Source organism: Dermacentor variabilis, unplaced genomic scaffold (assembly GCF_050947875.1).
Source record: "Dermacentor variabilis isolate Ectoservices unplaced genomic scaffold, ASM5094787v1 scaffold_12, whole genome shotgun sequence".
Classification (NCBI taxonomy): Eukaryota; Metazoa; Arthropoda; class Arachnida; order Ixodida; family Ixodidae; genus Dermacentor; species Dermacentor variabilis.
Window position 1 is genome coordinate 43,252,438 of NW_027460280.1, and position 21,912 is coordinate 43,274,349.

Consider the following 21,912-nt stretch of genomic DNA (forward strand, 5'->3'; position numbering starts at 1 on the left):
TGCTTTCTTAGTCATCCCCCCCCCCTCCAGAAATATAAAGAATGTGAGAGCACGGATGAACTTCTCAAAGCCCTTGAGTGCTGTAGCATTTTGCACCATGTGTCATAGTTGTTCCTGATGTTTTAACAGCCTTTAGGTGGTCTGCACAGATATGCTGTGTAATTGTAGTTTTTGAAATCAGCAGCTTGCAAGTGTGCAACACATGACAAGCAAGCTTTGATGCCATAATGTTTAAAGGGGCCCTGAACCACCCCTCAGGCTTGGTGAAATAACATAGTTCGTGGAACATGAACATCCGTGAACATCTTGACCAAGTTTTGCGGTCGTAAGCAGTGCGTGGAGCTCGCAAGCAGATTGCAAAGTCATCTTTCTCTCAAACGCTCTTTTTCCAGCAGAAGCCTGCTTCCTTACTCTCTTAAGGAGGCAGGCTTATGCTTTATTTAATAATAAAGTGAATTCCCATATATGACTGCTATTGGCAGCTGCGGTTGGCTAAGCAGCATAGGTACCGTGGCCGCTGCAGGGTGCCACCATGAGTCCATTGGCTAAGCGCACTGCCTCTTGCCGAGTAGAACCGCGTTTAGCTTATGTTCAGTGCATCATATCCACCAAAATAGGAAGTCGTGGCGTCTGCGTTAACATCCAAAAGTAAGTTTGAACTGCGCACCACGGTGGCATTTAAGGCGGAGCATTGTGGGCAAGCCCCACTGCACCATTGTCTTCGCAGCACTAGGCATTGAAGAAATGGGAGCACAGCAGGGGTCGTGTTTGATTGCCAATAACTTTGCTTCTGCTGAACACATTGAAGTACTTATTGCGGCAAAGTATTTTTAAAATAGCCTATTTTCACTTCAAGTGCCTTTCTCCACTTCAATAAAAAGTGGTTTAGGCCCCTTTAAGAGCCACATGATCTCAAGTTTTATGTCCCCCCCCCCCCCTCCCTAAAGGAAGTCTTGGTGGCCCATTTGCAACTGGAAAAAGTATGCCAGCTCTTCTAGATGTAGAATTTAGTACACCTACTATTTTGAAATGTTAAAGGGACACTAAAGAGAAAAATAACTTTAACTGTGTTAGTAAATCACTCTTCCGTTATACCAAAAAAAGCCGCTCTTACCATGAGAAGACACTTGTTATGCCAGAAAAGACTCAAAAACCAAATACGGTGCCAACACTGCCTTGAAATTCCCACACGAGCATGCTGGGACATCATGAATTTTGATGCAGCCTGCTGAGGCTTAGTTAAATTTTTGCTGGTAGGAATGCACTACGTTGTATTCACAAAGAGCCAAAGACTGAACTTCGGAAGTTTCAGTAACTTTTACTGAACCATAATGGCCGAAATGCAAAAAGACACTTTGAAATCTGTGAGGTCACACTGACATGCCGGCTTGGGGGTTTCAGTGCGGAATTAATGAATGAAGCTTTACTATCATTTCCTCTTTAATAATCGACCTATTACTGCAAAGTCAACAAAAGTAGAGTTCTTCAATAATACTTTATTAATCTAAACTTATTCTGTGTTCCTCTTTAGTGCACCTTTAATGGTACCACCTGATAATGATGTTAAAAGGCTGATCTGATGCTTGTGATTAGTCTAGGTTGATGTCTATAACTAGCTAGTTGAGCACCATGGGGATATTGTGCTAGTGTTTGGTGCTTGGCCTCTGAACTCTTGCTGTCATCTCCATCAGCATCTGAATCTGAGCCTTTTGGTACATATCCATGAAAAACTCAGCAAAATTGAAAACTCAAGACAAAACGATAAGACAAACTGCCTTTTCTCATCCTTACATTTTGTCTTGTGTTCTTTGATCCTGCTGACAATTTTTTCATGGTTATCTCCAATGTTTTTAGACTAGTTAGGTTGAAATTGGTCTGAAAACGTTGGTCATCTCTGGCTGTTGAGTTTCTCCATCATTTCAAGATTATTTTAATGTTATGGTTATGGAAATGTAAGAGTATTTTTACATTTTACCTAATTTTGTGTTTGCTCAAAACTGTTCTTGTGGTATTTAGGAATACTTGCTGTTGCGGCGCCTGTTTCTCGAAGCTCGACCGGCGTTACTATTGGGTAGCGTGGCGTTGTTGGCGGGCTGCAGGCGTCCGGTAGACCATGGTGATCAGGCAGGGATGAGATGATTTCTAGTGCGAAACTTGCACTGTTTATTCAAAGCTTTGTGAAGGATAAGAAGAAGAAAATGAATGACGTGAAAAAGTACATTGCGGGGCCCCTTAAATAGGCCCACTAAAATCGTAGGCGGGATCTTGCTCATGTCAACGTCACGTGACAGGCACTGAGTCTGGTGGTTGTGGATGGGCGGCTGATCCCTTTTCCCAGGTGACATTTGCACATGCTTCCCTTTGCGGGCGGCAACATGCGGGTCGGGGATCGTAGGCGGCATTGGTTCGTGGAAAGCATTCTCCCCTAGAGTTGGACAGTTTGTAAAAAGGGTTCTCCCCTTGGTCGCACATATAAAGGGGCCTGTCATCACTGCGGGGCGCCTGCCAGACCGACAATCACACGAGACAGCCATAGCAAATCAGGAATCCATCCTCCGTTTCGGTTGAGCAGGGCCTTTCAAGCATCCTTTTTGCCCGGGGTGGTACATGCCAACCATAACATTGCCCAACCACATGGAGAGTGATTGTCTCCCTCTTTTTTTTTCTAGTAGCAGTAAGTCTTGATTGAATCGCCTTGTGTTATGTGGTCCAATATTTGTTTAGTCTGTTTGGCTGGTTAACCAAGTCACGCCTGATAAACGAGCGCCATTTGGTTAAGCTGTGGGATCTTGGGTACCACTAAACAACCTAAATTGATGCCAAACTGTGCAACATGCATTGACATTCTAAAATATTCTCAACGTAATTGGAGCTAAAGCTATATTTTCATCTGAAGGGGCATTGTGCATTTCAGGCCAACATGACTGTTGCACCATTCGCCCAGAATTTCCTGCTATTGGCATCTGAAATATTGAAGGCACTTCCTATTCTATGTGATCAGGTGAGTACAAGTATACTTTACACTTTCCCAGTGAAGATGTATTAGTATACTTTATCTGGTTGCACTACAGGCATGTCTTGTAAGCTCCTTGTTGCTTAACTAGTGAGTGGGCTAATATTGTTTCACTTACTGTGCACAGTGCATGTCCGCAGATTTCCAGCTTCATTCTGAGCTGAGTATACATAGGCAAGATTTTGTGGTTGCATGCTTACTAGGGATGTCTGGTCAGTTCATTTAAATAATGTTCAGTTAGTGAACAAATCAGTGCAACACAGTTAGTGTGAAAACATTTCTGGGTGTTGCTGAGGCAAAATATTTTCGACCACGGAATAACAGTTTTGTGTCTGTTCGTACAGACAGCTTGTGCAAATCATGGCACCATAGGCCACGGCACCGCATGTAGTACTTTCAGCCAGCGTCCCTTATGTCATGTTCACAGTTAATTCTTGTAGTTTCGAAACAGAACTACATACCACATGCACCTCATTCAGCCACTGGCTCACCACAGTCAGAGTAGTTCACTTTGTGTTAATGCTTGCCTCACTTTGCGACCCTTCTGTTATTAGCACACCAGGCACGTGCTATCCTTGTTTTTGATCTTGGGTCTTACACTCGGCCAGTTATTTGTTGCCTGCCATTTGTGGGATTCCATGAAAGAGAATTGAATGGTCAAAAACATTGAATACAGCAGAACCTTGTTGATATGTTACTGTTACGTATGTTTTCCCATCGCCAATGTTCGCATTCAAGAGCACAAAAAATGACCCTATAGAGCTATGCTAATTTTTTACCGGTTCATATGTTCCCGGAAAACATGATTTTTCGGCACTTGCGTTCAGCATGTCGCCAAACTGCGCTACTATGATATTCTTTCTGGCTGCTAGATCCCATGTTAACAAAAAAATGTGCGAGGCGCACGCGATCGAGAACAGTATATAGCTGCCCGCCCTGGCAGCTTCACTGCAATACTGAAAACGCCGGCACACATGAAAACGCCGGCACACACTCAGTTTCTCATTTCGGTGCCAGCAAATCTTTTCTGTGGTCATCACAAGCGGCATTCACAGCTATCACCGCCAATCATATTGTGGCAAGCATCTTTGCCTATCTGTTTCACAGCACGTGGTGCTGTCGGAAGTGTAGTGCATTCTTTTAATAGGCGATAACCGAAATGCGCCACCCTTCCGTGCTGCAGACTGTGATTGTATACGTTTTCTGGCTGCTAGATCCTATGTAAACAAGGAAAGGTGTGAGGCGCGCACGGTCGAGAAGAGTATATAGCCGCCCTTCTCACATGAAAACGACGGCACGCACCATTCCTTATTCCGATACCATAAAATTTCCGCCCAGGTTGTCGCATGCCACATTCACAGCTATCTCCAGCAGACCTATTGCGATAAGCACCCATCTGTTTTACAGCGCGCGGTCTATGGTGCGGTGCTTAGTGCCATTGGTAATGTACTGCATGCTTTTAGTAGGTGATAATCCAAACGCGCCACTGTTCCCTGATGCAGGCATCATGTTTCGCTTCGACAGCATCCGGCGTTGCCCACCAGCTCAATTTTGTTTTGGTTTCCCATTGCCCTCTTAAAGCACCACACAATAGGAAAACAACAAAACGCGTCTCGGGTCGCCAGAGAACCATCAGCTCGACGCACGTCGGCATCTCATGCCGCAACGATCCGCACGACGCTTCCCATTGTGTAGATGTCAACAATAGTTGAGTCTGTCAAATGTTTTTAGTTACTTTGGATCGTACGTTTTCCTGGTTGGTACGTTCTTTCCTTGCGGCTTTTCCAAAATGTAAGGAGAAGGTTCTACTGTATTTGGATGAATAATGAGTAGTGGAAAGGGGTTTGCATATACATGTTCTGGGAGCTTCACGTGCCAGATTTGGTCATTGCAGTGTGCTTTATAGAATCTTCTTTTTATTACAAGCAAATTTGCTTGCATTCTTAATGTGGAACCTACTTTTCAGTCACGCGACGGCACTACAGTTGACTCACATGTCAAGGTCAACTTGCTACAAATTCACGAAAAGTTGTCCACAGATGCTGCAAGTAATGCAAGCAGCACATCTGCATGAATTTTGTGAATATGTTACAAGATCCCACCATGCTGCTTGTATTCATTATTTGTGCCTTACTATGTAGTGCCTTAATATGTGCATAGCATGGAAGCATTCTTTGTTGGTATACAGAAGCCACTAGATTCTTCGTGTTGCAGAAACTTCCTAGTTTATGTAGAGGTGGCTTCATGGCCACAGTTGTTAGCCAGAAACAATGGCTTGAATTTGGGCAATCTGCTACATATTTAATTTTGCAGTTTCTTTGCTTTTTGCTTGTACTACAATTTGTGGTAATATTACAGTGCTCTGGGTTCTACATAGGCTTAATTTTATTTGATTTCTGCATTCTGGGTTGCCTGTGATTTGCTGTGATTGCTGACTTATATGTAAATTATTTTGAAGGGATTGTTCCTTTAAATGATGCTCTGTTGCTCTAGCTTTAAATTTGTTAGAGAAAGAGCGTCATTATCGTAAACTTTTCTCTCAATGTTGTAGCTCCAGCAGCTAGGGACCATAACAGTGCAAGGGACACTGAAGGCAAATATTTACTTGAGCTGAAGTGATAGGTTAGTATTCAAATGTGCCTAAAGTATAATTTTTTATTAATGTCATAGTTTTTGTTTTCGAGATAATGATGTAAATATAGAGTAGGATTAGTGATACCATTGGGAAGATATCATGTCAGAGCACATTACATATGATGTTTTTATAACTGGCAAGTTTAGTCAATCACTGATAATAACAAAGTTAACTACATTAAATAATGAGAAAACGTTGGCTTGTTCTTTACTCACACTAAAGCAGGGACAGATAAAGAAAGGGCAGGCACAAAGGCATGCGTAAAATACCAATCACAGTGCATTTCAGTTTGAAAGAAAATGAAAAGCTCACTGATGCTACATCTTCACACCGCTCCTCTTCATGCCATTTGTGGAAGTGTGCCTATATTCTGTGTGGGCCTCTGACTTAACACAGGCAGTAGATCCTGTTGGAGCATGGCTCTGAGATTTCCAGTGCAGCACAGGAGACCTGCGTTTAAGTCACCTCATTTGTCGTTGGCAATTTGAATTTTCGGATTAATTGTATGGCCTTCTTTGGTTGTGATTTTCTCTGCTGCTTTATCGTATGTTGACATAAAGCAGTCATTGTAAAACTTCAAGATGTATAATCAGACAATCTAGATTAATTTAATGTTGGCCGTTAGTGTCCTTCCAAGGGATGGCAATATCACACTGGGGCAACGTCTGCGTTGTTTCTACAACTCAATTGTGGCTCATTGCTGAACATCTTGAAAATGTTTGAGCTACACTGTGATTCATATGTTGGGAGGGCTATGCGGTCATGAAAAGTGACTGGCTTAACATTCTGGTGGACAGTTTGAAAACGAACGTAATTGCAGTTACCTTTACACATTTATAAAAGCAGATGATGAATGTGTTTATGTATACACATGGTCATAACCAAATTGTTTTCAGCTGCTTTACTAGTTGCTAGCCTTCAGCTCCATAAGGTAATTTGTGCCATAGGGATATCTGTTGCATAGTAATTTGAAACAATGCAGACATGTGATATCAAGTTGCAGTGCATGTTTACTACACTTTTACAGCTTTTGTTAGCATTTGGTACTCACAGCGTCACTTCCACGTTCACTGCTGTTCTTAATTTCCATGTTCTTTATGCTCGTTTAGCAATTTCTCACTGAGATATCAAAGAAAAGTGAGTGGCTACACATGGTAATGGCTTTAAAGGGACACTAAAGAACAAATCTGGTGCAGTATTTTTTATCACTCAATCTACCATTTTATTTGGTGAAAAAATGTTGGTTATTTATACCTGCTTTTATAATTTCATTGTGAAATGCCAGATTTTTAGAGTTTATTCACAATTGTCATATTCACACCAATAATTTTACGATTTTTCATTCGCGTCTAGTTTAGAGCAATACTGACTTTAGAAGGATACAAATACACTTGCTGACCGATGTTTCAGAACCTGATTTTTCTAACCTTTCAATTAGTACTTGGACCCTCCCACAGCAGCGACATGAAGTTGTACAGCCTTGTAGTGTCCAATTTGTTGCAATTGAAAATTGTTGTTGATCCGATTGATGTTATAACAGTCCTAATTGTGCCTCATACATATGTACTCATATTCATGTTGGTTAATTGAGTTGGAATGTATAAAAACCAAGTGGTCTTAATAGGACGTCAAATGCCACTTGGTCTTAATGGGGCTGTAGATGTAGCATTTAGTCTCAATTGGAAATTGCATGGATGAGTAATGTTGTCAAACTACAAAATTACTAATGAAAATAATAGCGCAATTAAAATTAAGGTCCTCGGATAAGAGGTATTCATACTGTAGTCTGGTATGGCAAATGGAGCACAGCATTTAGCCTTTCTTTGAGTCAAAAGATCTGCCACAAAACTTTACCTAATTGTTTTGAAAGACTGGCACTGCTCAGTTACCTGTAATTTGGTGGAATGTATGGCACTCAAGTTTGATTACATTTAGCAAAATGTTGGATAGTTCTTTGAATTAGTGAATTAGAATTGTTGTCAAGTGCTCAAGCATGTTTAAGCTTCTCAAATTGAGTGCCAAGCTTTTGTATTCCATCATGCTATCAATATTGCGAGCATAAAAAAAAATTTTAACGTCCAATTGGTTAGTCTCAATAAGATATGATGGGGCTGACTGGTCCTATTTGTGTTTGAAAAATCAATTGGTACAATTGAAAATTGCAAGGTGTCTTTTTAAATTTATTTATTTATCTTTGTGTGTGCGCATGCATGAATGTATGACTTGGGCTGTTTGCTTGCCGCATGGCAACTAATGAAAGCAGGTCATGGGATGCTGCTGTTACCATGGTGCCATGTGACAAATTAGCTTTTGTGCAACAATGGGAATTGGGTTATTGTAAGCTACTTGGGGGGAGAGCGTGCTTTAACGTTTTAACGGCATTGAAAAGACTACGCTCCAATGCTCTGTTGTCTTTGCATACCCAGGATGACCAGGATATGAAAAGAGCCATTTGTACATACTTTCCTTCAGGACAGCTTCTTTTATCCTACATTCCTTACTCCCAGAATAAAAGCTGCCTCATCAACACTGCAGCTCCAACTGGCAGTGAAGTTTAGTGAAATTTAGTGAAGAAGTGCGCCCTCATGTGCCATATCGCATTCAGTTGCAGATGCAAGGAATGTAATCGCCTTGGGTAGGATAAGTGCAAGCTGTGTCAAGTCAAAGGTACTAGAGATGCAGTTGTGTCATTCACCAAATTTCAAGCTTCAGCTGAGCTGCACAGTGGAGCTCCTATGGCACTGCCGGGGTTTGCCTCATCCTTGCGAGCACAGTGGGAGTCAGTTAAAATGCGCATTACCCACTGTTGCCACATCTCAGATCAATCAATCAATCAGCCAGTCATCGCCACCATTGCCCAGAATTAAAAATTAGATAAGTTGCTGGCCTGCCACAGGTGTATGTGCATAGGCAGGATCAATGCTGTGCGACAGAACTGCATAAAAGTTCCAAACTTCAGCAAATTCTTCACCTTGTTTAACGTTACCGCAGAGGTCAGCAGGAAGGGAGAACTGCATTTCAGCACATGTTACTGCAAAGCCAGCTCTAATGTTTTGGGCTTGTGCGTGCCTCAGAAAGAAGATACCATTGCATACATGTTGGGTATACACACTGTTTTATGCTGACTGTCACTGTGTGGCATCATGTTGACTTGGTGCATGTCTCCTGGTTTGCAATGCTATGACATTGAGGCTTTTCCCTCTGCTCTCCATAGTTCAGCACTTTTTTACTGAGAGCCAAAAATGACGCTAAAGTTAGCATGCAGCTGCACATTGTAGTAAACGTATAATCCTTTGGGTGTGACCGTACAATGAATGTTGCGATTCCGTATGTGCTTTCTGCATTTTTAAAGTGTTGTGCATATTCGCCAAAGTGGTACAGTGGCTATGGCATTGTGCTGCTGAGTATGAGGTTGTGGGTTTGATCCCCGGCCTCTGTGGCCACATTCTGATGGGGGCGAAATGTGAAAATGCTCGTGTACTGTGCTTTGGATGTATGTTTTAAGAATCCCAGGTGGTCACAATTAAGCTAGAGCCCCCCTCTAAGCATTCCTCACTGCGCAGCATCAGAGCATTAAACCCTTCAGTTTAATTCTATTTTTAAAGTGGTGTGTATATGTATGTCTCTTGCAGCTGTAAGTATTATCTAATTTACGGGTTAAAGTGATATACGCATCGAAATAATTATTTTGAGTGTTAGCTGCACCTGAGTTTGTAGCAACCATGTTGTGTCACTTCTTGAATGTGGAGCACTACTCTCATTTCCCACGCCCACCAAGACGTTGTATTTACTGCAAAAAGCCGATGCTGCATGCATTATCTGGAAATGATTTGAACCCAAGAATGTGCTTCTTGTGCACGCCTTATGCACTTAAACCAGAATGGTAGAGCGAAAGACATTTAGTATGTGGCTGTGTAGTGTGTATATGTGTGCTTTTGGGTGTATACCCTCTGCTTGTACCCGTACATTCACTGCTTATTAACATTCTGCTTGTGGAGTGCAGATACATTTGAGGAAAAAGAATGGGCCTCACCTGCATGACTCATATCCACCCGTATTGCTTGTACAGTCGAATCGATAATTCGAACTCGAAGGGGCCCGAAAATTTCTTCGAATTAAAAGAAGTTCGAATTAAAGGAAGCTAATTGAATGGAGGACTGACCTCCAGTGACACATGTGCACTGAGCTAACACATGAGTGGGAAGTTCCAGAAGATTTAGTCACAAGTATTTACAAGTTATAGTCAACGTTCGATTTTTCGGACTCTCTAGGGGCCGCGAAAGCGTCCGAAAAATCGGGCCGTCTGAAAAAATGAATGCATGCCTTTTACTGCCCCCAAGGACTCAAATCGCCACAGGCACCAGCGAAATAGCTCTAAAGGCATGCCAGTACTCTTATTAGGCGTATCCGTGCTCGTACTGTGATAGGAAACGGCGGATGTACGTGTGTATAATTAAAGGAAACATACCATCACCCGTAACAATTGCCCCGTTCTAACTTCTGCTATGCTTCACTGCGCAACACTGCTGTATCTGGGCGAAGACGACTTTCGGGAACCGGTATTATGCAACGCGCTTTCCATGCTTTCCGTGCTCCGAAGCCATTGGCGAGGATCACAGAGGCGGAGTCAGCGCCATTGCTAACAGCAGCGAAACACGCGGCATTGAACAGCAAGAAGTTTGGTAGCGAACATCGAAGTAGCTAGGCCTAGCGTTGCCGCGGTGTTGCTACCGCTGCCAGCGGATCTGCGTGTGAGACATTGACTCTATGGGTTACATGGGGGTGCCACGAAGGCGTCCGAATTTCGGGGCATGCCCGAAAAATTCGGGGTCCGGAAAATGGGTCTTTGACTATACAGGACGCTCGTCTCTAACAGAAGTAATCGGTGATGTGCGCCAGCACACGCTTGCGCACAAATTTCTGCCACGGGGTTTTTTTTTCCTTGCGCGCAGCGTTGAGAGGTCTCTCCGACGCTCTTCCTCTATGGCGGGGTTAGAGGAATGCTGGTCGGAGGTGCCGCCGCGTGATTTGGCGCGGTGCTGAGAGCATTGTCGGAGCGCAGTATGTTCGATTAACCGTCGCAAATGCTTGTGCGTTCGAATTACTGGGCGTTTTCGCCCATTGAAACACATAACTTTGACGGGACCAAATCATCAGTTCGAATAAACCGAAAGTTCGAATTAAGCGTATTAGAAATAAAGAAATTCAACTGTAATTGTCAGTGTAAAAAAACGACGCCACAGTGCAGATGATAAATGTGTGTGTTGTAATCATGAAGTCGCCAACTTGCTTGTTGTGTATTATTCCTTTGTCCTTCATTCAAACTTCGTCGTAACAAAGTCGCATCAGAGACAAAATAATTGTTTATTGTATCCTGTATTCGTTATAAGCATATATTCCTTGCATGCTGATATTGGCAAGAAACATCTTAGATTTACTGTGATATCCAGTAATTTATTATATTGGTATTTGCTATATTGAAGTTCGACTGCTATTTGATGTCATTTATTAGTGGCAACATTTTTAAGATTCCTTTAATTTCCGTCCATTAGATATATATGTTTTGATACTTTGCTTTCTATCCAGTGCCTTAACTAGGTGGTCTTTTTGCCAACCAGTTGTGTAACGGAATAAGAATAAACCAATATTTCTTACTTAAGTGTTCACATTTCTTTGGTGGGCAGAGCCTGAGATCCCTGCTTGCACTTCCTTACAGTCATGACTGGATTATCCATGAAAAGTGTCCACAATGTGAATCTTTGTTTTTTTTTTAAGAAAGGACAATTTTATAAAAGTCAATTTGTTGTCTTGTGAATTGGTCTTTCAATTCGATGGCCTATCGGGCAAACTAAACTGCACTTTCATAGTCACCATCTTGAAGCAATTTCAGTGCACTTTTAAGCGCATAATTCATGGAGGCACGAGAGCTGTGACCGCAAATGGCACACTGATGTAGTTAGCAATTGTGAATGCTGCTTGATGAATCATCGTCTGCACATAGCAGGTGTAAAGTTCCCACTTTACACCTGCATTAAGCTACGGCTTTCTGCATATTGCGCCCGCTTTGTCTGAGGTTGGGCTTCTGACGTTCCTAAACCAGCTTCAGGAATTACATGCGATTTGAAGAAAGACAGCACGATGCGCCCTGATAATGCACAGATTTTGCAGGCACATCAAGCTGGCTTCTTTTTCTGGATCATGTGAGATGGACAAACTCTTGCCCTTGAGGAGGCCTACACCCCACATGCTTCCAGGAATATTGCTATGTCCAGACATCCTAATATAGATAAGGATGCAATGCTAATTTTCATTGGCTAAGCATACCTGCGATCTCTAGCAAATTTTTCGTGAATTTCGGCTTTCTATGCGACTTTACGAAGGTTACGCCAAAGTTTTAAAAAAAATTCTTTTCGCGAAAAAGTTTTGAAAGTGTTGAAAGAGGGGGTACGTTGCGCCAGAATGCAAAAAAAAAAAATGCATCGAAAAAGGAAATTCTGATGGTACTTGTGCAGCCTTCTTGTGGCAGCATGAGAAACCATGAGTATAGTTCCTAAAGCAGGCGAAATCAGTGAGAATACTGTTGATGAAAAAGTCACTGGGATCTAAAAACAATATTTTGTCTGTTAATCTCTTCTGTGTCAAGTTTCCTGCTGTTTCTATACTCTGTCTAAAGGTAAATCAGTGTTAATTAAGTGCGTATATATGCCGCAAAAGGTGTGTGTTTAGGTTAAAGTCTTTAAAAATGTATGCTAATCTCCTCCCCTCCTTCTGCAGGATTTTTACGAATTTTAAGGTTCACAGGTTGCAGATATGCTTAAGTGAATATACTTAAGCATACCTGCCAACCTATGAACCTTAAAATTCATAAAACACTTTAACTGTCTGTTCCATGCGTGCTCACATATTTGTGAGCACACATGGAACAGACAGTGAAAGTCCATGCTTCAAAGAGAAAATCCAGCACTATGACAGCGTGAAGACCATCATATGGACATCTGCACTACTGTTGGCAGTAGTCCCAGTGGTTTAACGCTTGCCCTACCGTGGGGAAAATAAGAGTTTTTTGTAGGTTACGCCAGTTTTTTTTTTCTGACAGAACTACTGCAGTCAGTCTTTGATGTATTACATAAACAAAAAGCAAAATGAATGCACTTTTTACGCATAAAAGTTTTATTAAGGAGATATATGTCATAAAAAGATATAAATTGCCGGAATCAATATTGTGGGATAAAACTGAACGAAGTTTGTAAAGACGCTTGTATCTACAGAGAAAAATATGTAACAAAAATTATGAGATATACAGAATGTATTGCTGTATAATAGGCACTATCCCCGAAAAAAAATCTAAATTTTTCTGTCATTGGACAGCTATTCCGCTACAAAAAATTTAACTGCACGGACTACAGTTGGGCGTGCCGGGCTGCGGCCGCCGATGTTCCGGTCTGGTTTGCGTCGTCGTCGCTCTCGGAGTCGAAGTCCGCGGAAAAGGCAGCATCCTCAGACTCGCTGCTGCTCGATCCATCGATAAAATCGGCAGCAGGCGCAGCGGATTTGCGAGCTTTCGACGCAGTGGATTTGCGAGAGATCTGCGAGCTTTCGAAGCTAGCGCGCCGCTCCCGGAGGCGGCCATTTTTCCTTTCTACTTTGACGATCGCGAAAATTCGGAGCGTGTTCAAAAAATTACGGCCTTGCGGGAAGAAATCGATTTGCTTAGAAAATAAATATAGTTATCCTTCTTCACGTCCGATAGCGCAATGTCCGTGAGCGGTGCGGAAGGTCTCGAAAGCGGCATTTCAAGCCATCGATAGCGGGCGGCCATTTTCGCTTTCTACTTTGATGATCGCGCAACTTCAAATGCGCTAGCGGAGTTTCACGTCCGCTAGCGCAGTGTGCCCGTGAGGTGCGCGGGTCTTGAGAGGGGCCTTTCAAACCATCGTTAGCGGGCTAACGATGCCCAATATTCGCGGTACGGACAGAGTCAAGACGAATTGTTGAAATTTTATAGTAGATTCTTAACCTAATGAAAAACCTAAACGCTTCTCTTTACTGATCACAACAAAATACAAATATAGGATTTTTGAGGACTCAAATTATATAATTATGCAATAATTATTATCAACGACTTTGCTGTTTCATGGGTTATCAAATATGACTTCCAATTGGGACCAATTGGCATTTAGTTCCAATTGAAGCACAGATTCCAACAGAACTGTGCACCTCTTTACTTAATCTGCTACTCTGCTACAACCTAAAGCTTTATCTGTAGTAGCTGTAATTGATGGTGGGCCTAATACATAGTTCTATTAGTCGATCAGCAAGCACTATCGGCCCTGTAAGGCACTCTTCCAAATTACTTGTTGGCTAATATGTACCCAATGCAAGTTCAAATTGGACTTACAGGGAACTAATAAGCAATTGTACTGGTCTGATAGTATAAACTATCGAACTAATAAATATGCATCAAATACAAAAAAAAAGTGTGACCGATAACTGTGAATTTTCACTAGAGGAAGCTTCCCATAGCACTGTCTTACTGGAACCCTACTATCCCGAGCTGACTGAAAAATCTAAGGACAAATAGGATAGCACACTGTTGAGACACGAAATGAAAGAAGGAAAAGAGCAACGTTGACAAGCGGTGGGTCTCCACAAAGTTTCACAAGCTTTCGCTGTCACTGCTTTGAGCCAAACTGAATTTTGCGTGTGATATAGCAAGTTGTGCACGCTTGCTGTTTTTAAACAACATTGCGCGAGCGTCGACCGCACGGCGTGTCGGCGACAGCAGCGAGTTGCGCTGCCGAAGAGCGCAGCAGATTACGTTCCAACTATAGAAATCGCTTTGCGCTTTCGCGCATACTGTCGCCGATTGGCGCATACTGTCGCACTGTTGACCTGCTTTCTATATGCATTTTTTTAACGAAGAAGTGTCCAAGTGTTTGGCAACACTGGTAGACGGCACTGCATCGTCTTTTCGTTATCTGTCTGTGATGGCGCTGAGCGGAGGGCGATGGATATAGTAGTGCGATGCAAACGCGCGAGGCTTGCCCGATTCCACGGACAAAATTGCAATCGAGCACGCCGCTAGCGCTGGTCGTGGCCGCCGTGTCCCGAGAGGCCCGCTCGACGCCAAATGCCTCCCGCTCGTTTTGAGGCTTGAGAAGTCGATGTCCCCGCAGTCGCGTGTCCCGTTCCCGAGAGTGCTAGTAGCAGGGTATGAACCCGCTCTTGATATAAGCCATCAGGCACATGCATGGGTCCGTGCACCATCTCCTTGAGTGCCCCGACACTGATGTAGATGGCGGCAACATTGGCCGTTGTACGTGACGCGGCCCATGCTGACGTCTCCAACTACGTTCCCTAGGAAAATTTCTAATGTGAACTTGCATTGGTCTTATACGAAATGTATGTCTCCAATAGGCAAACCTTAGTATACAGGTTCCATAACAAAGCGTACGGGTCGCATAAACATTTTTGCCCGTCGTGTATCAGGGCAATTGAATGTTCTATAAGACAAATAAAATACTTTATCGGTCCCAATCGAAGCAATACAAGTAGCGAATAAACCTATATTGCACAAATAGAATGCTTCATAGGTACCAATAAATGCAATAGATGTAATGATTATCATATAAACTTGTATTGGTAGTATTGCTCGACAAGAAGCCATCCAAGCAGATGCGCCATACATCGAGAATGAAGGCACAGAAGGCGTCGCTTTAATGAAGGAATTATGCGTTCCAAGCTGTATTTGTTGCACTCAGGATATTTAGGTACCGTTTGTTGTTTCACTGCATAATTTCGTAGCGATCAGAGCTACCAGCACATCTGTAGGGGTAGTGCAGAAATAGAAAAAAATTCTATTTTTAACCGCTATATATATATATATATATATATATATATATATATATATATATAACTTGTATTTTTAACCACGCGACGTGTCATCTTTTTTTACAAACCCTGTTCTTGCTGTATATAGTATTACTCTGCGAACCTGTTACAACCATGCCGTCGCGCATTTTTTTTTCCCATGTTTGACATGTACTGTTGATTCGTCGCGAGTGCAAGCTCCTTACAGCAACAATGTGTCTTGACAGTGGATAAGCTCATAGGGGGGCCCCGTATGCCATGTACGCATTTAAGCACAACGCCTTACCTTTTCATGTATTCTTTGACAAATGCCGGACCCCCGCCGAAACGTAGCAAATGAAGTATCATTCTTTTCGTACACGTGCTTCCTCAACCTACAAATGCCTGCACACACACACACACAAACACGCACGCACAAACACACGCATCCCCACACAAACACGCGCACGCACACACAAACACACACACGCATGCACACACAAACGCGCGCACACACACATACACACATGCATACACACGCACGCACACACATGAACGCACACACGCACTTTCAAAACTTTTGATGAACACTTTCAAAAATTTTTAAAGGTTGCCTGTGGCAGATAGCTGAATTCTAGTTTATGAGCCGGTCTGCTTGAAGCGGCGGACACTACTTGCACAAGAAATTGAAATGCAAAATCGACTAATTAACAAGAATGCACTAATTAGCTTTCTAACTAATTATCTTATCATATGGCAAAGCCGTGCCATGGCCTAAACTTTAAAACCATTAAACATGCAATTTTCATAAGTGTGCCCCTTCGTTTCGTCACACACACACACACACACACGCGCGCGCACACACACACACACACACACACACACACACACACACACACACACACACACACACACACACACACACACACACACACACACACACACACACACACACACACACACACACACGCACGCACGCACGCACGCACACGAGGCCTGTGCGTACGCTCGTGCACTCGCACGCACGTACGCACAGGCCTCGCTTCAATATATAATTGCTGTTCTGCGTGTGAGCTATTTGGCAAGGCAACAATCATGATCAGCAAAGTTCGGGAGGCTGCGCCTAGAAAACGAGCAATTAATACACCTTTGTAGAACAACGCACTTTTGTACACAGCGCTGCTATAAGCTAATAGACCACTACAGCTAGGCTATCCTTGTATTAGGTCTATTTCATTATCCAAAAGGTCAATACAGGTTATCAGTTTTATTAATGTGTGAGGGCTATTGCATACTGCAATAGAACAGTGCAGGCTATCAGCTTTATATATTGGCGTGTCAAGTTTAATGTTTCATAATCCAATAAGATGAAACATATAAAATATTTCAATTGGAATTTTTCCCTTGGGTGGTGCACGAGCGTATCGTCAACGTGGGGCGACAGGCGCAGCTGGACGCCTCCGATCGTGAAATAATGCACGAGAACGTTCTTGTAGGTGGCGACGCCGGCGCAGCTTGACTTGAGCTGTGTGCGAAGAGCTCAAACCCGCTGATGGGCCCGGGTTGGTCGCTCCACGTTTCCCAGAGCGCGAGGACGCCCGTCCCAGAAGTTAGCGTGCCTCCCTCCCTGACGTGGGCATCGAGCGACGTTGATGGCGGCGAGGGTCACGTGCTTCTCGAAGTTGTGCTTGTCCACTGGGTCCGTGCCATGATCGTGTGCAGCCTGTGCTCGGCGAGTCATTTCGTCGGCGTACCCTGCCCGTACGGCTAAACAGAACACTAGGAAATATTCCAATAGAAATATTGTTTTTTTTGCAGGTTTCATCTCATTGAATTATAAAATGATAAACCTGATTACGAAGCTGGAATGACGACAATAGAACGACCACGACGGCATCATGACCACGAGCACATACCTATATAGTGGCCCAAGCTGGCAGACAACTTGGGTCGCTAGGTGAGTGAGTGAGTGAGTGAGTGAGTGAGTGAGTGAATAGACTTTTATTGAGTCCAGCAAAACGCGATAAAACACGCACCCGGCTAATCCCACGATGGGACTGACAAGTCTAGCCTGCCGGCCCGATCGCGGGTGCGCTGGACGGTCAGGATTTGGTCGCCAAAAAATCGACTTCGCAGAAGCGCGTCCCACTCTTCCTTGGTGAACTTCGGGCCCAATGACCTGCACTCCCAGAGCATGTGAGACAAAGTAGCAGCCTCGCCACAGGCCACGCAAGAACAATTCGGGTAAATCACAGGATATATGCTGTTAAGGAACGCCGGATTTGGGTAGGAGTTGGTTTGCAAGAGTCTGAGTGTGACCGCCTGCGGCCTGCTTAGCTTGGAATGAGGCGGCGGGAAAACCCTTCGCTCTAAGTAAAAGAATTTAGTGATTTCATTGTGCTTGATGGGAGCGTCTCTGTATCCGGGGAGAGAGTCGCCCGATCCGAGGGCAGCGCGGTCGGTAGAGCCACGCGCAGCCTCGTGGGCAGACTCGTTGAGGTTCAGAGGAACCTCCTCAATCGCCCCGACGTGGGCAAGGAACCAAAGGATAGAGTGTATGGAGCTGTCGCCGTGTTTGACGCCTTTCAGAATTTGAACTACCTGCCGGGCTACCTGGCCTTTCTGGAATGCCCCGACGGCCGCTTTCGAATCGCTATACACCCTGTCTCTCCGACTGTCTTGCATGGCAAGCGCAATGGCCACTTGCTCGGCCACCTCGGGGTCTGCCGTCCGGACCTTGCACAGTTGATGACTTTGCCCAGCGTGTCCACGACGGAAAGCGCAAAAGACTTGCCGTCTCGGTACGCGACGGCGTTCACGAAGCTTGCTTCGACCTTGTCCTTGTATATTTGCTTCAGTATATTCGATGCTCTTGCCTTGCGACGACCTGCGTTGTGAACGGGATGAACGTTGCTGGGCAACGGGGCGACGACGATCTTCTACCCAAGTTCCTGGTAGGGACGTGAGTCCGACCTCCTCGAGGATACGCCTGCCAGTCGGCGTGGTGGACAGCCGAGTTGGCGGCGCCCGTTCCTGAGCCTCGGCTATCTCCTCCATGGTGTTGTGTATGCTGAGCCGGAGGAGCTCCTCGGTATGCGTTCTGACGGGCAGCCCCAGGGCTCTCATGACGAATTTTCTAATGAGGGCATTGAGATTGTCCAGCTCGGCTATGAGCGGTTGTGCATGGCCACCGTGTAGGTGAAGTGACACAGCACAAAGGCGTTGATGAGCCGAAGCAGGTTGTCCTCCTTGAGGCTACGATGTCTGTTCGTGACCCTTCGCACGAGGCGAGAAGCGTTGCCGGTCTTCGCAATGATCTTGCGCAAAGCAGTGCCCTTGCCGCCACCCGATTCGATTAACTTACCCAGGACTCTGATGGTGTCGACCCTGGGTATCGGGTCGCCGCTCCGAGTGAACAGGTGAATGTTACTTTCCGAGACCGGTTTCCAGCCCTTGGGTCTGCTCCCTCTTCCTTTTCTGTAAAGCAGAAGCTCGGATTTGGTCGGGGAGCACCTGAGTCCGGTGGGTAGCAGGTGCTGCTCTCTGATGTCTACGGCGTCTTGCGGACGTAGTAAGATAGATAGATAGATAGATAGATAGATAGATAGATAGATAGATAGATAGATAGATAGATAGATAGATAGATAGATTCAAACCGGCTGAAACAGACAAACAATTCTAATTCCATCAATAGATAGACAGACACCGGAAAGTGCGTGAAGTATCCTAAGAATGCTAATCAGATTGAAACTAATAGTTTCATTGGGCAGTGTGGGATGCTGACGATGTTCTGTTGGGCTGGTCTCGTGCTCCAGACGCTTCGGAAGTGACTTCAAGCAAAGGGGACTGGAACCACGCAGGGCTCAGCTCGGGCTTACACAAGCTTTCTTTTAATCCTATTAGCATTCTTTGCCTACTCCAGGTGTTTTAGAGCGCAGCTCTTAAGCCCAGACCACACGTACGCCTGTGGACGCGCGCAAGCTCGCGTCCGCGCGCCCACGCATGCGCGGAGAGAGAGACAGCAAAGAGAGGAAAGGCAGGGAGGCCAACCAGACGAGCTTCCGGTTTGCCACCCTACGCTGGGGGCACGGAGTAAGCTGGGGGTAAGGGAAAGGGGGAATAAAAAGAAAAATAGAGGAAGGAAGTGATGACTGTGTGTGCAGTGAAGCACCGTAACACCACCAAAGTGGAGTTCCATTGCTGGTGATCTGCATTGATGACATCTGGGACGACCAAAGGGCCAGTGGTCGTTGCGTGAATAGGAGGCTGCGGGTGAGCTATGGGGCCTACTCGAGACTTGCAAGCACTGGATTAAGTGCATCCAGCGCTTGCACTGCGCAGGTGTAAAAATACTGTAATACTGTGCTTGTGTCCAAACTACAATATATATTTCTTCCCATCACTCTAGATTTGTGCACGACATATTGACACGTGTGCTTATCTTTATCGGGCGACCACGTTTCGCCGCCTAACAAATGTTATCGCACAGCGCGGGACGCGCCTGCATGTATCCGAAGTTTCTGGAATGTTATCGATGTTTCTATCCGCTGTCTGTTGTCGCCGAACCTTGTGTTATCCGATTTCATCGCGTGACGCGAATGGTGTAGAACTTTGTGGAAGGCACGCGGGTCCCAACGATTAGTCTGGAACATTCGACGACTGCTGTATGAAAGCCGACGCGCTTGACCCGCTGATCAGATTTTCGACGATCGCCGACTGTGTTCGCCGCTGTCGCCGTTCTTTGAGTGTAGCCTGTTTTTGAGGGCACAAGTTCGCCCAATAAAACGCTAGTTTCGTCTTTCTCAGTTTGGCTGCTATCTTCACAGTCATTACCACGTGACAATATACGTGCATGTACCGTGTGTCCAAGCTAACAATAGACAATATGTAAAAAAAAAGATTAGAAAATTATTATAAAAGATACAATTAAAAGATCTACGATTTCCGGTCGTCCGAGCTCTGAAGACTGAACATCATAGGTCTTAAAATCGTATCTTGCACCACGTTTTCGAAATCTTTTTTTTTTCTTTCAACAGCTTGGCCGTTAGCTTAACCACCCTATAAGTGTTACGCTTGGGTAATGTTCAGCACAGATGATAAAAGGTACGTTAGTCTAAAATAAGGAAACATATACTGTATATGCATCGCTACGGAAGTCATGTAGCCCTTGCGTGCCGAAGTTGCCAATATTTACCCTGCATTCGTTCTACTAGCGCTTATTGCGGCCTCTTACGAAAGTTTATAAGGACGTAAGGGATTGTTATAAAGCCTTGGTATTTATACCATAAAACGACGCGGTGGGATACCGAGCTCTCACGGACGCCTGTACATAATGACATTTACTTAAACTCCTAAAGTCGGACACTCGATCAGTTGATAAGCACCCTTCCTTTGGATTAGTGGACCTTATTTCATGAGCTTGCTAACTTCCTACTACGCCAGATTGTCGTAGAATGCCGAAAGGGTAACGGCCTTGAAAAAGAAATGTTGCCAATGTTGGAAGAGCGAAAGTATAAAAAGTTATGCCGTCATCGATTTAGATGTAGGGCACCAAGAACGTGTGGTCATGTTAGAAGAAATCTTTGCTTAACCGAACTACATAAGTTAGACAAATCATACCTCGGATCATTCTGATCCAACGCACATGTTGAAATCTGTTCGAAACGAACTTTCGTGAAGCCGTTAATTAAATGCTCCACGACTAAATGCAACGCGTACAATTGTCGTTATTTTCATTCAATACAACGTGTAATCTCACGCAATGTTTATGCACCGCACAGGTAACAACAACAAAAATAAGCTGCTGAAATGTTACCCAGGATTATACCTGACTGATGGGTGTAAAGTGTGCGGCCACAGAGCAACGCTTCGACACATGCTCTGGGAATGTGGCGGCAACAACGGTACTAAAACCGCCGCCGTTCGCGACGCGTCCATAACCGCGTCCGTTACCAGAGGAAGCCTCGAGCTCGCTTCTTCCCGACATCGCCCCGGTTGCGGAGGCCGCCGGGGACCTTCTCCGTCGGCGTCGCCGCCGCTACGAGGCGGCTCCCAAAAGTTCGGAGCTGGAAGACCAGCTCCGGGCTGTCCAGCAAGCCGAAGGTGCCTCCCGAGTCCAAGGACTTCGAGCCGCCACCTGAGGACACCACAACCAAAACTGCCGGACAATTCTTTTTAATAAAGTTTATTTTCTTCTTCTTCTTCTTCTGAAATGTAAACACCGGTTCATGCGGATGCACACGGTGAGACGTCTGCGCTCCGATGTCACGAGAACGAAGGCAATATGCATGATGCTTATTTGTCGAGGGAATAATGGTGAGGAGAGGTGCCTGCAGCAGAGAGAAGTACGACACACATATACCTCTTCTGTTACAGTAGCGCATAAGCACTTCTTGCAAATCAGTTCAGCGGAAGC

General features: G+C 44.6%; 1 protein-coding gene across 2 annotated transcripts in view; it reads left to right on the forward strand.

The window, feature by feature from the left end:
* The window catches only part of LOC142565799 (uncharacterized), a 70,357-nt gene extending 48,703 nt beyond the window's left edge, over positions 1-21,654 (forward strand). The window contains exons 21-22 of one of the 2 annotated variants that reach the window (XM_075676337.1): positions 2,915-3,001; positions 21,278-21,654. In XM_075676337.1, the coding sequence (XP_075532452.1) occupies positions 2,915-3,001; positions 21,278-21,304 (114 nt within the window). In that variant the 3' untranslated portion in view covers positions 21,305-21,654. Of the gene's footprint in view, positions 1-2,914; positions 3,002-4,979; positions 11,294-21,277 lie in introns of those variants that run through there. The other variant, XM_075676336.1, reaches the window with a different exon arrangement.
* The last annotated feature ends 258 nt before the right edge of the window (positions 21,655-21,912 follow it).